Source organism: Myodes glareolus, chromosome X (assembly GCF_982192425.1).
Source record: "Myodes glareolus chromosome X, mMyoGla1.1, whole genome shotgun sequence".
NCBI classification, from domain to species: Eukaryota; Metazoa; Chordata; class Mammalia; order Rodentia; family Cricetidae; genus Myodes; species Myodes glareolus.
The window spans coordinates 116061264-116073812 of NC_142053.1; the positions used below are offsets into that span (position 1 = coordinate 116061264).

At 42.0% G+C, this 12549-nt stretch overlaps 1 protein-coding gene across 1 annotated transcript in view; it reads right to left on the bottom strand.

The window, feature by feature from the left end:
• The window catches only part of Bend2 (BEN domain containing 2), a 59790-nt gene extending 48229 nt beyond the window's left edge, over positions 1-11561 (bottom strand). Inside the window, exons 1-3 of the mRNA XM_085684499.2 lie at positions 11474-11561; positions 7404-7580; positions 2913-3097 (exon numbers count right to left, since the gene is read on the bottom strand). Coding sequence (XP_085540625.1) covers positions 2913-3097; positions 7404-7580; positions 11474-11489 — 378 coding nt within the window. The 5' untranslated portion in view covers positions 11490-11561. The remainder of the gene's footprint in view (positions 1-2912; positions 3098-7403; positions 7581-11473) is intronic.
• Positions 11562-12549: the final 988 nt, after the last annotated feature.

Here is a 12549-nt window from a genome sequence, read left to right on the forward strand (position 1 = left end):
GAAGAAAAACCTCAACCCAAGGAAGCTAATAACACCCACAACAACACAGACATCTGATAACCCTCCACCAAAACAACTCAAAGAAGGGAAACACACAAACACTACCACCAAAAAATAACCGAAGTTAAGAACCACTGGTCATTAATATTGCTTAATATCAATGGACTCAATTCACCTATAAAAAGGCACAAGATAAGAGATTGGATATGAAAACAAGATCCAGCATTCTGCTGTTTACAAGAAACACACCTCAACCTCAAAGACAGACACTACCTCAGAGTAACGGGTTGGGAAAAGGTTTTCTGATCAAATGGACCTAAGAAGCAAGTGGGTGTGGCTATCCTAATATCTAACAAAATTGATTTCAAACTAAAATCAATTAGAAGAGATGGAGATGGACATTTTATACTCATAACAGGAAAAATTCATCAAGATTAAGTATCAATCCTGAATATCTATGCCCCTAATATAAAAAAGCACCCACAAGTGTAAAAGAAACATTTCTAAAACTCAAATCACACATCAAACCCCACACACTAATAATAGGAGATTTCACCACTCCTCTCTCACCAATGGACAATGGACAGAGAAATAAGAGAACAGGTGTAATGAATCAAATGAACTTAACAGACATCTATAGAACATTCCACCAAAACAGGAAAGAATATACCTTCTTCTCAGTACCACATGGAACCTTATTGAAAACTAATCACATACTCGGTAACAAAGCAAACATCCACAGATTAAAAAACAAACAAACAAACAAAAAACAGAGTAACCACCTGTGCCTTATGGGATAACCATGGAGTAAAGTTAGAATTTATCAACAATACTACCCACAGAAAGCCTACAAACTCATAAAAACTGAACAATCAACTACTGAACCATCCCTGGGTCAAGGAAGAAATAAAAAGAGAAATTAAAGTCACCTCAGTAGCACAGACAATAAGAACAACAATGAATAAATGGGACCTCCTGAAACTGAGAAGCTTCTGTAAAGCAAAGGACACAGTCATTAAGACAAAAAGGCAACCTACTGAATTGGGAGAAGATTTTCACCAACCCCACATCAGACAAAGGACTGATCTCCAAAATAAATAAAGAACTCAAGAAATTAGACATTAAAATTATAAATAGCCCAATTAAAAATGGTGTACTGAACTAAACAGATAATTCTCAATAGAAGAATTTCAAATAGCCAAAAGATACTTAACGGCATGTTCAACTTCTTTAGCTATCAGGAAAATGCAAATCAAAACAACTTTGAGATACCATCTTCCACCTGTCAGAATGGCTAAAATCAAAAACACCAATGATAGCCTATGCTGGAAAGGATGTGGAGTAAGGGGAACACTCATCCATCGCTGGTGGGAATGCAAACTCATACAACTACTTTGAAAACCAGTGTGGTGGTTTCTCAGGAAACTGGGTGTCAAGCTACTTCAGGATCTAGCAATACCACTCTTGGGAATATACCCAAAAGATGCCCAATCATACTACAAAAGCATTTGTTCAACTATGTTCATAGCAGCATTATTTGTAATAGCCATATCCTGGAAACAACCTAGATGCCCCTTAACTGAAGAATGGATAAAGAAAAGGTGGAACATATACACATTAGAGTACTACTCAGTGATACAAAACAATGACATCTTGAATTTTGCATGCAAATGGATGGAAGTAGAAAACACTATCCTGAGTGAGATAACCCAGACCCCAAAATATTAATATGGTGTGTACTCACTAATTAGTAGATTCTAGCCACAAAAAAAGGACATTGAGCCTATATATAGTTCATGATCCTAGAGAAGCTAAGTAATAAGGTGAACCCAAACAAAAACATATATAGATCCACTTGAAAACTGGAAGCAGACAAGATCACCAGGCAAAAGTCGGGAGCATGGGGTTGGGGTGGGGTGGGAGGGAAGGGAAGGATTGGGGAGAGCTTGGGGAAGTGGAATGGTTGAGATGGAGGAAGGACGGATATTGGAGCAGGTAAGGAGATATCTTAATTGAGGGAGCCTTTTGGGGGTTGGCAAGAGGCTTGACTCTGGAGGGGTTCCCAGGAGTCCATGGGGATGACCCCAGCTAGGACCCTGGGCAGTGGAGGAGAGGGTGCCTGAACTGGCCTTGTCCTATAGTCAGACTGATGACTATCTTGAATATCACCAGAGAACCTTCGTATGGCGACAAATGGAGATAGAGACAGAGATCCACATTGGAGCACTGGACTGGACTCCCAAGGTTCAGTTGAAGAGCAGAAGGAGGGAGAACATGAACAAGGAAGTCAGAACCACAAGGGGTTGATCCACCCACTGAGACAGTATACCTGATCTAATGGGAGCTCACCAAAGCCAGCTGGACTGGGACTGAACGAGAATGGGATCAAACCTGACCCTCCGAATGTGGTTGACAGTTGGTGGAAATGAGGGGCCAATTACAATCACACTGGGATTTGTCTCTACTGCACGTACTGGCTTTTTAGGATCCTATTCTCTTTGGACGTATACCTTGCTCATCTTAGATGTAGTGGGGAGGGCCTTGGACTTCCCACAGGGTAGGATGCCTTGCCCTCTCTTAGGACTGGAGGGATGGGGTGGAGAGTGTGTGGGGGAGCAGGAGGGAAGTGGGAAGAGAGGAGGAAGTGGGAATTTTGATAGGTACTATTTTTAAAGTAATAATATAAATAAAATAAATAAAATAAAGATTTGCTGGGAAAAGACACGTGTAAAGTTTCTAGACTGACAGAAATTTTCATTATCTTCATAGAAGAATATGGTATAAATATTCATAAAAATTCACCACTTTACTTTTAAGGTCTATGCATTTCGTTTTATGAAATTCAACTTAATGTTTTTTAAGAAGAAATATAGTATAATGAGAACAAAAGACTTTCACTTTAATATACGAACCATAAAATCATCTGGAGCAGATGGTTGACTGCTGTTGTTTCCTGGGGGAAAACCCACTAAGCTAGGGTTGCTTCTATTTAAATTTTCTGGAAGAATATTTTCTTCAACATCTTCATTGTCATCATCACGATCTTCTTCATCATCTACATTAACTATATTGTCTTCATCATTTTCATCTTCAGTATCTGTCAAGCAGCATATAAATGTCATTTTATATATTTACTAAGAACCTTATCATATATATATATGTGTGTGTGTGTGTGTGTGTGTGTGTGTGTGTGTGTTCTGAGCATGCCATTTTAAGTTAGCGCCTCTTTCTGTTTGAGAGAGTGACAAACCACAAATCCTTCCATGAGTAATTTAAAATGAATAAATATCTAAAAATGGAAAGGGTATACATCCTCAATAGGTGTAAGTGTGAAGTTAAAAATAAAAGTTCAAACTATGAAGGAATGTTTACAACTTAAACTCCACAAGAGAAGATGACTATCATATAATGATATAACCCTCCAGTTTGAACTAGGTCTGGATTGCCCTCTTTCTTCATAGTTACTGGAGATGCACAATACTACAAAAAGTTAATTCACTTTATCCATCCTGAGTTAGAGCAGCTAAAGAGATACTAATAACCTAAAAGATCCAAATGACAGAAAGTAAAAGGAGTAAGAAGATGGTAATTAACTGGATGTAGTAGTTTATACCTATGCTGCCAGCACCCTGAGGCCAAGGCAGGAGGATATCAAGTTTGAACCAGCCTGAGCTGACCTGTGTGAGTTACACAGAGACCTTATGGTCTCCTTTCAAAATGACAGAAAGTATGCTGGATCTGGTTCAGGCTTTACATTCAAAGCCTAGCTGGGCAACATAGATAGACTGTCTCAAATAGAAAAAAAATTAAAAAGAGGGCCAAGGTTATAGTTCAAAGGTAGCATACAGGAAGTCCCAAGTACTACAAAGAGACAATTAAAAAATGGGGGAATTAACTCTCAGGTGAGGTAAACACAGAACAATGCATTAAAAAAAACAGCATCAAAAACAAACACAGAAAGTTCAAAATTAGGCCAAAGTAAACCATGATGGGACAAGTCAGCATAGTGACTACTTGCCAAGGGGGTTAGGAACTACAAGGAGGCATGGTTAGAGTATGTACAGTTCTTATCCTATTATTTGTTACTATTAATATTATTTACATGCATCGAAAATATTTAAGTTGTATATACATGAAATGTGTATATTTTAATATAGTATAGCTCTATGTAAAACTTATCTAAAAATAAGCTCTTTAGGGCCTGGAGAGATGACTTCACAATTAGGAGTACAGAGGACCACTTCCCACACTCACCCAGAAGTTCACAACCACCTGTAGCTCCATTTCCAGAGGCTCCTTTGTCCTTCTCTGGTCTTCATGAACACCAGGCACACATGTGGTGCACAGGAATGCATGCAGACAAAACTCCATAATATAAAATATTTTTAAAATTAGCTCCTTTTGGAAAATTCAGAATCTAATTAAAGTAATCCATCACCAATAAATACGAGTTTTAGATGCATTTCCTTTTTTCTTTTATTCTGTATACATCTTTTGAGCAATTTTGAGTATCACTTAAAATTTCAAAATACTTTTGAATTCTTCACAGTATTTCATTTTATTAATGAAGTATTTTTTAATACTACTATCTCTCACTGGGCATTTTATGGTTTCTAAGTCTCATGGCTCCTAAGTTTTCACTATTTTGAAATAATTATGGATATGATTTCAAACAAACATTTCTTCCTATAAAAGAATCACTGCAAGAAAGGCTATAACATTTGCCTGATAGGTCCTGAAAGGCAGTGCTTTTCTCTATTATCACTAAAGTGAATTAACATTTAAACACTACTAATTTGATAAAGATTTAAAGCTATATCCCATCTCATTTGCATCTTTCTCAGTATGAATTAGGTTGAATAATTTCAGATGATTACGTCTATTAAAACCCCTTGGTATGGGCCCTACACCTTGCCTGGCCAGGACTATAGAGGCAAATTTGGCGGAGGTGTGGGTGAGCCAGCCCCGAAGTGGTGCGCATGAGAGAGAGCTGTCCCCACTACTAGTCTGTCATGTGACAGTGTGAGTGTGAGAGAGGTGCACCTCCTTACCCCTCTCCCCTTACTGTCTAGAACAGAGGAGCAAGTTGTCCCTCCCCTTTACCAGCTGCAGTATTTGGGAGAGTAGACCTTACACCTCACCCGGACAACATAGTAGAGTTTACCCTGAAGGTGTAGGTGTGGGAGAGCTGACCCTGAGGATGTGAAAGGAGGAGAACTGACCATATCCCTTGCTCTTTGCTTCAAGGGGTAAACTAGCCAGGACAATGCAGGAGAGCCCACCCTGGTAGGGAAGGCAGGGGAGAGCTGAACCCAGGCCCAGAACCAGGGTTATGTGTCAGCCCAGCCCAACATCTGCCCCATCTATGATCTGTTGAGCATGAGGGTGATGGGTGGGGTGGGGGTGGTCCTGTGGACTCAGGGCTGCAGGACCTCCACTACACAGGACAGCAACAGGATGTCCAGAAGAGTCCCAGTGAGGACCAAGCATGGATGGTGTAGTAGAGACCAAGGGCCTTGAACCAGATCGATAATTTTTCGTTATGAATTCCTGCCTGGTGCTATAATTCCTTAAGTGTATTCTAAATACCTATCCTTATATTCACACATAGTGTAGCTCTCCCCAACTCATCAAAAACGCTTCTTTTTGTATCATATCTATCTCCTTAGAGGTCTTAACGTTTAGGTCAGATTTCTTTTCATACCTGGAGAAAAACATATTGATCATTTGAGAAATGTTTTTCCCCTTCCTGGAACACAGGGTTGATTTGACTTGTACTTGCCTAGTTGCCTTCCTCACCCTTCAAGACACCAAGATGGGCACCTAATGCTTCAAAAAAATTTAAAACTACTTTAGAATCTATTTTCTATGCATGTGCCAGCCTCCTTGAAAGAAAAATGATAGCCCAGAATAGAAGCAAAAGGAGATGGCACCCAAGTTTCAAGAAATTTCTGCCTATTACAAGGAAAGACAGGAATATTCCTCCTCTTAATCAGACAATATCTCCTCTAATTCTGTTTACCCCATAAAAACAGATAAGTTAGCTGTTCACTGGATGCCCTCTTCTCTGTTTTTGTTGTTGTTGCTCACTGAATAAACTTATACTATCAATATTTAATGTTTCATTTCATTTTTGGTTTTTTTGTGACTTTGAAAGGGAAACCATTCCCTACTAGAGGTCTCTGCAAAAGTGACCATCAAGTTTAGAAAACCAAATTATTATTCACTATAACAAGGATAAATTATTACCCAAATGCACAAGGATTTTCAAACATAAGAAAATCAGTATAATATATAAATAAAGAGGGGAACACTCACATTATCATCTTGATAAACAAAAGGCAGTTGACAAAATTCAATATCATTTCACATAAAAGTTTTCAGAACATTAGAAATAGAAGAAAACTTTTACAACTCAATAAAGGATATTCATGGAAAATTTACAACTACCTTCATACTAGATAAAACAACTGAAAAATCCTTCTGTGACTGTCTATGGTGCAGCAGGCTTTGAGTCCCAGCACTTACAATGTAGAAGCAAACAGATCTCTGTGAGTTGGAGGCCTGCCAGGGCTACATAGTGAGACTCTGACTCACAAAGGGGAGGTTCTTTCTGGGGACTCTTATGTTCAAATGTAAATAGTACTGTGCTTTAATTTATAAGTCCAATTTTTCATTACGGGTATGTAGAAAAATGATTGATTTGTACATTAAACTTTTATTTTACAAATAACCATTTTAGTTCAGTAATTTTTGTTCCTTAAGATTGTCTACATAGACAGTTATGTTATGTCACCTGATTCATAAACTCCATCAAAGCTATTATATTTAGTTTATATATTTTTATAAATATTTATATATGTTATAAGCATTTACATATCTATAAATGATATATAGTTTAATTATACTGCCAGATATAAATAACTTTAGAAGACAGAAAATATAATTTTTTAAATATTTTCCGAGATTGTTCCCCTTAGAGTGAAAAAGGCAAAGGGAAACAGCACATATAAAAGCTGAAGGAAAACACAAACACACAGAAATACTGTATTACCGTGACTCTTGGGATTCTTAGAAAAAAAGTATGATGTGTATGAGTGTTTTGACTGAATGTTTGTACATGCACCATGGCATGCTTGGTGCCTACAGAAGTCAGAAAGAGAGTGTTGTATCCCCTTGGACAAGAGCTACAGATGGTTGTGAGTGGTCATGGGGGTTTTGGGAATTGAACCAAGGTCTTCTGCAAGAGAATCATATGCTACTAACCGCTGAGCCATCTCTCTAGTCCCAAATTCAGGCTTTCTACACAAACTAATTAATACAAAAATTATGAAAATCAGTGGGTTACTAGAAATGAGAAACAGACCATAAAATTTAGCGAAGGAGAAAATTTAACAAATTACCATGCAGGGATTGTTCCTCAAAGTTGTCATCAGGATCTTCAAAATCGGATTCTACGGTCCAATCGCCATCGCTGGATGTATCCGGAATAACATCTGAACCCAAATACTCACTTAATTGCTCATCTCCATCATCACTGTGAGTATCACTGTCAGTGTCTATGTTGACAACAATATACTCTAAGAATAAGAAAAAATTAGATTAAGTACATGTTAAATGAACAGTTTCATGGACTATGATATAAAGTTATGGGTTGTTTAAAAAAATCTCCATTCTTTGAGACAGGTTATCCCTGTGTAGCCTTAGCTGGCCTGGAATTTTCTATGTAAACCAGACTGACCTTGAACTCAGAGGTATCTACCTCTGATGTTTTTCTCACAGTGCTGTAACTAAAGGCATGCACACAGATTTAAAAAAAAATATTTTAGCTTATAATCAATAGTTGGCTAAAGAATCATTTATTTACTATAAAATATTAAGCTATATGAGTATATACACAGACTATTATTTCTAATTGTGTAGAGCAATACATCTGTTCACTGAAACAATAAATGTCTTCTAATTAAAGAAATATCAGCAGCTTTGCTGTGTATCTAGAAATACAGAGCTTGCCTAGCAATCCCAAGGCCCTGGGTTCAATCCCCCGTACAAGAAAAGACATAACTGTCATCACATGTTCCACGCTATGATGTGCTCAATGTTTTGCTTTTAAATTTTAAATTATAAAACTGCTGCCTCCTGGCCACATTTATAGTGACCAATAATTTACAAGTCTGTTCTTCGAAAATTAACACACTATAATTGATGATTGATAAAATAAAAAATTAATATTATTTTAAAAAATTAAATTCAAACTAGATCTCACAAAGCATGAAACAGGTAACTACATATGAAATATCACCTCTTAACCATCTAAACATTGTGTATATTGTCAAATATCTAAATAGGATTTCTAATTTCTTAAAGATTTCCTTAAGAAGAATACTTTGTTTAGCATGGTGGCATTCACCTTTAATTCCAGCAAGTGATATGCAAGGGCAGGCAGATACCTGTGGGCTTCAGGCCAGCCAAGGCTATCTAGCGAGACCTTGTTTAAAAAGGAAAGCAATGACATACTTAGTAATGCAGAGTCAGCTCTGCATGGCACTTGCTATTTAAGCATGACTGACTTGAGTTTGAGCTTAAAATTCACATGGAAAAATCAGGGGTATGTTTACAAAGAAAAGGTCCCAAAATTTATGTGTGTAGGGGTGTGTATGTGTACATAAGATGGAGTTTCACCAAGTTGCCCTCAAACTGGGGCTCAAAACCTAGCCTGATTCTACCACCTTGGGCTCATTTGCATCTGGAGAAATGGGTACACAGTCCACTCTTCCTGACTCACTTTTTCCCCATGTGGTGCTAGGCACCTAACTTCAGGAGTGCCAGTCAAGTGCTGTCAACTAAGCTAAATACACACTCCCAGCTCCAATTTTAAAAAGATAATTTTAAAAAAAAACAAACACCTAAACTACAGTATTAATGATTCTTATTTCTATGGAGGCCCTCAAAAAAAAAAAAACAGCTCCTCCTGTTCCTGTTCCTGTCCAGGGGGTTGTACATGTCGGCACGTGGGAGGCTCTGGCGAGGGTTTTGCTGTTTCCAGGTGGCCTGAGCTCCTCGGTGAGAACCTCTCTCAACAAACAAACAAAAGTAGCCTTCCCATTGTGCAGACCCAATTTAGGTACTAGAAAGTCAGCTCCGTGGGAGATAAAACAAGCAAATTATGTTCCGCTAGCCCACCCCACGCCAGCATTAGCATTTGCTTCCTATCAGACAAATGAGGTTCAAAACTGGCACACATTTAATCCCAGCCTAGCTAGGGAGGTAGAGACTAGCCTGCTCTACATAGCCTGTTCCAAGTCGGCCAGTCAGTCTACATAATGAGACTCTGTCTCAACACGGAAAGAAGGAGAGTCAGAAGGAGAGGGAGAGGGCAAAAGGGAGAGAGGGAGAGAGAAAGAGAGAGAGAGAGACAGAGAGAGAGAACACAAAAATCTGTATCTAGTCCAAGTCCTGCTTTATAAAATACGGAGCAGAAAGGTTGCTTGGAAAATCACATTTTGCAACCATTAAAAACTGTTTGGTTGGGCGGTGGTGGCGCAAGCCTTTAATCCTAGCACTCGGGAGGCAGAGGCAGGTGAATCTCTGTGAGTTCGAGACCAGCCTGGTCTACCAGAGCTAGTTCCCGGACAGACTCCAAAGGTATAGAAAAACCCTGTTTCGAAAACAAAACAAAACAAAAAACCAGTTTGTCAGTTCATGTCATAAAAACTCTAGCAGAATGAGTTCAGAGAGAGCAGGCAGCCTTTACTATCGAAGGTCCACAAAGCATAAGGCCTCTCCCAGGAACATGCTGAAAGGCGCCGTGCTTTTCAAGGAACGCCACACACATTTTACAGCTGTTCCCAGACTGCACACTTGTCCCCTGAAAAACAAACAGAAAACTCAATACATAGCAAGGCCTCGCCACGACATGTCTAGATGATGTCTAGATGGTGAGGTTCTTTCCCCTCACCACATCTACAATAAAATAAGAGTCCTGTCTCCAAACAAACACGGTTAACTATCAAGGCCCCAAACTGGCTCTGCTTTGGTCTCTAAGGAAACTTCCTCACAATGAATTCCCTGAATTTAGAAGTCAGTAAAAAAATAATATTAATCCTCCCTCGTCTTAACCTATTTTCGCCAGGGACGGACATTACAAGACGGGTCAGCTCGTCCCAGAAAGTCCACACCAAGTGGCCGAACTGCAAAGGTTTGCAGGAGCTGGCGGCCCACGAGAAGGTCCATGCCGAACAGGAGAGTTACTTCGAGGGGGGACTCCAGGTGCAGGCTCCTTCTTCTCCAAAGAAAGTTCTCGCGGGTCACGAGTGCCCGCCACGAGCCTTCGCGGCACACAACGTAGAAAAACACGGTTCAGAGCTTGCGTCCCAATGGACGCACAGTGGCCCCTGAGCCCTCCACGCCTCCTTCCCGAAGTCACGGGAATCGGCCAGGGGTGCAGGCATGCCCTGGGGCGGCATTTTCTAGAACCTCTTCCCCAGCGGCTTGAAACTCTGCAAAGAACTAGCCCAAGTTCGGTTCCCCGGGAGGCGCGGCATCGGTCTTTCCCTTGTCCCCTAGCACCTCCAGCCCAGGGGGAAACCCGCAAGCCCTGCGCGACCGCCAGAGCAGCCTTTTGGGACGCCATGTCATGGCGGACGCTCACGAGTCCCAGAAGCACCCCGAATGCCAAGGACACGAAGAAGCCGAGTGTCCTTTCGAGTCCCTAGACTTGGGGGGGGGGGACTCTCTAGCCCCCGGGAAGCTGCGACCGGGAGCACCTGTTAGCAGCCCCAGAAGCACCCCAAATGCCAAGGATACGAAGAAGCCGAGGGTCCCTTCGAGTCGCTAGAAGCGGGGAGAGCAGCGCCCATGGGTGGGGGGGGCGGGCGAGCTCACCACAGCCCGAGGAAAGCCATAAGCCCCGAGATTCTGAGGAAAACCGAAACTGCGCCACCGAAGCCCGAGCATCAGGGGACGACGCCCCTCAGCCCGAGTTTCGGGGACGACGCCCCTCAGCCCGAGTTTCGGGGACGACGCCCCTCAGCCCGAGTTTCGGGGACGACGCCCCTCAGCCCGAGTTTCGGGGACGACGCCCCTCAGCCCGAGTTTCGGGGACGACCGGAAACACCTAGACAACCCCAACCCCCTGCCGTAGCCTCACCTTAGGACCCCTGTCCCCAGACACACACCCCCAAAATCCTCGTCTTACCTTCCCTACCCCCACCTCGAGAAAGCCGTTCGTTCGTTCTACCGGTGCACCTCAAGCTCCTGGAACCCAGGGAGCCCCCTGAGAGGCACGTCCCGGCAGGGGCCTGGCCTGTTCTCTCACACACGCACCCCAATTCCCGCTAGCCGGGCGAGAAAAGCAGTGGCGCGGTGGCCCCCACTTTTGCGGTCACTGGGCTGCAGTCTAAGGGACTAAGGGATGGGGTCACCCTAGCTGACCGAACCTGGCGCAAGGGAGGCGAGCGGGAAGGGTCCTTACCTCCCTCCTCAGACATCGTGAGGTGGCGGTGCGGTGAGGTGCACCGAGCGAGCGACAGCGCCCCGACCGCTTCTCTGCACGTGCAGCTGCGACCCCACACAGGCGCCAAGTGCGTGGAGCGCGAACCGAAAGAGGCTTCTGCGGCTGCGCAGTGGCGCTGTAGCGCCTCAGTAGGGGGCAGAAACCGCACGAATATTGGCGGCTTTCCACCCTCCCGCCATCATTTGAAAAAAAATGCTCTTCTCTTTTACACAGCGCGGCCAATAGCCAACTACTCATCCCACCCTTCACAAGAGGTGCTTTTTTGCTTTGTTTGGCTGGCTGGTTGGGTTTTTTTTATGTTTTTGTTTGTTTGTTTTTGTTTTGTGAGACAGGGTTTCTCTGTGTAGTTTTAGAGCCTGTCCTGGAACTAGCGCTTGTAAACCAGACTGGTCTCGAACTCACAGAGATCCACCTGCCTCTGCCTCCCAAGTGCTGGGATTAAAGGCCACTATCGCCCAGTGACCATGAAAGGTGCTTTTAAAAAAAGCATCCAGCTCAAACTTTTAAAACATGCGAACAGAGTCCTCCGAGTCGCCGCACTGTTTAAGCTACACAGCTCTGTTTCCTATTTTCTATATAGCTCTGTGCTTCATTCCTCCATGAAATAACTGCTATGGTTTATGCAGTACTCTCCACGGTTCTAAAAAGCCGATAAATATTAGCATCCCATTTTAAAGATGAGAAAACTGAACTAGGCAGTGGACTTGGTGCATGTCTTTAATCCCACACTTGGGAGGCAGAGGCAGGCAGATCTTTGTGAGTTCGAGGCCAGCCTGGTTTACAGAGTGAGCTCCAGGACAACTAGAGCTGGTACACAGAGAAACCCTGTCTTGAAAAAAACTAAAAATAAAAAAAGAAGAAGACAACGATGATTAAGAAGTTTTAATTTATTTTTACATTTAAAATATTTTATTATTGGGTCTCATTCTGCAGTCCAGGCTGACCCTGAACTACTAAGCTGAAATGAGGTTTTTTGCCTCAGCCCCATTAACTACTTATTTATGTCTGTATGTGCACCACGGTGTTGGACTCAG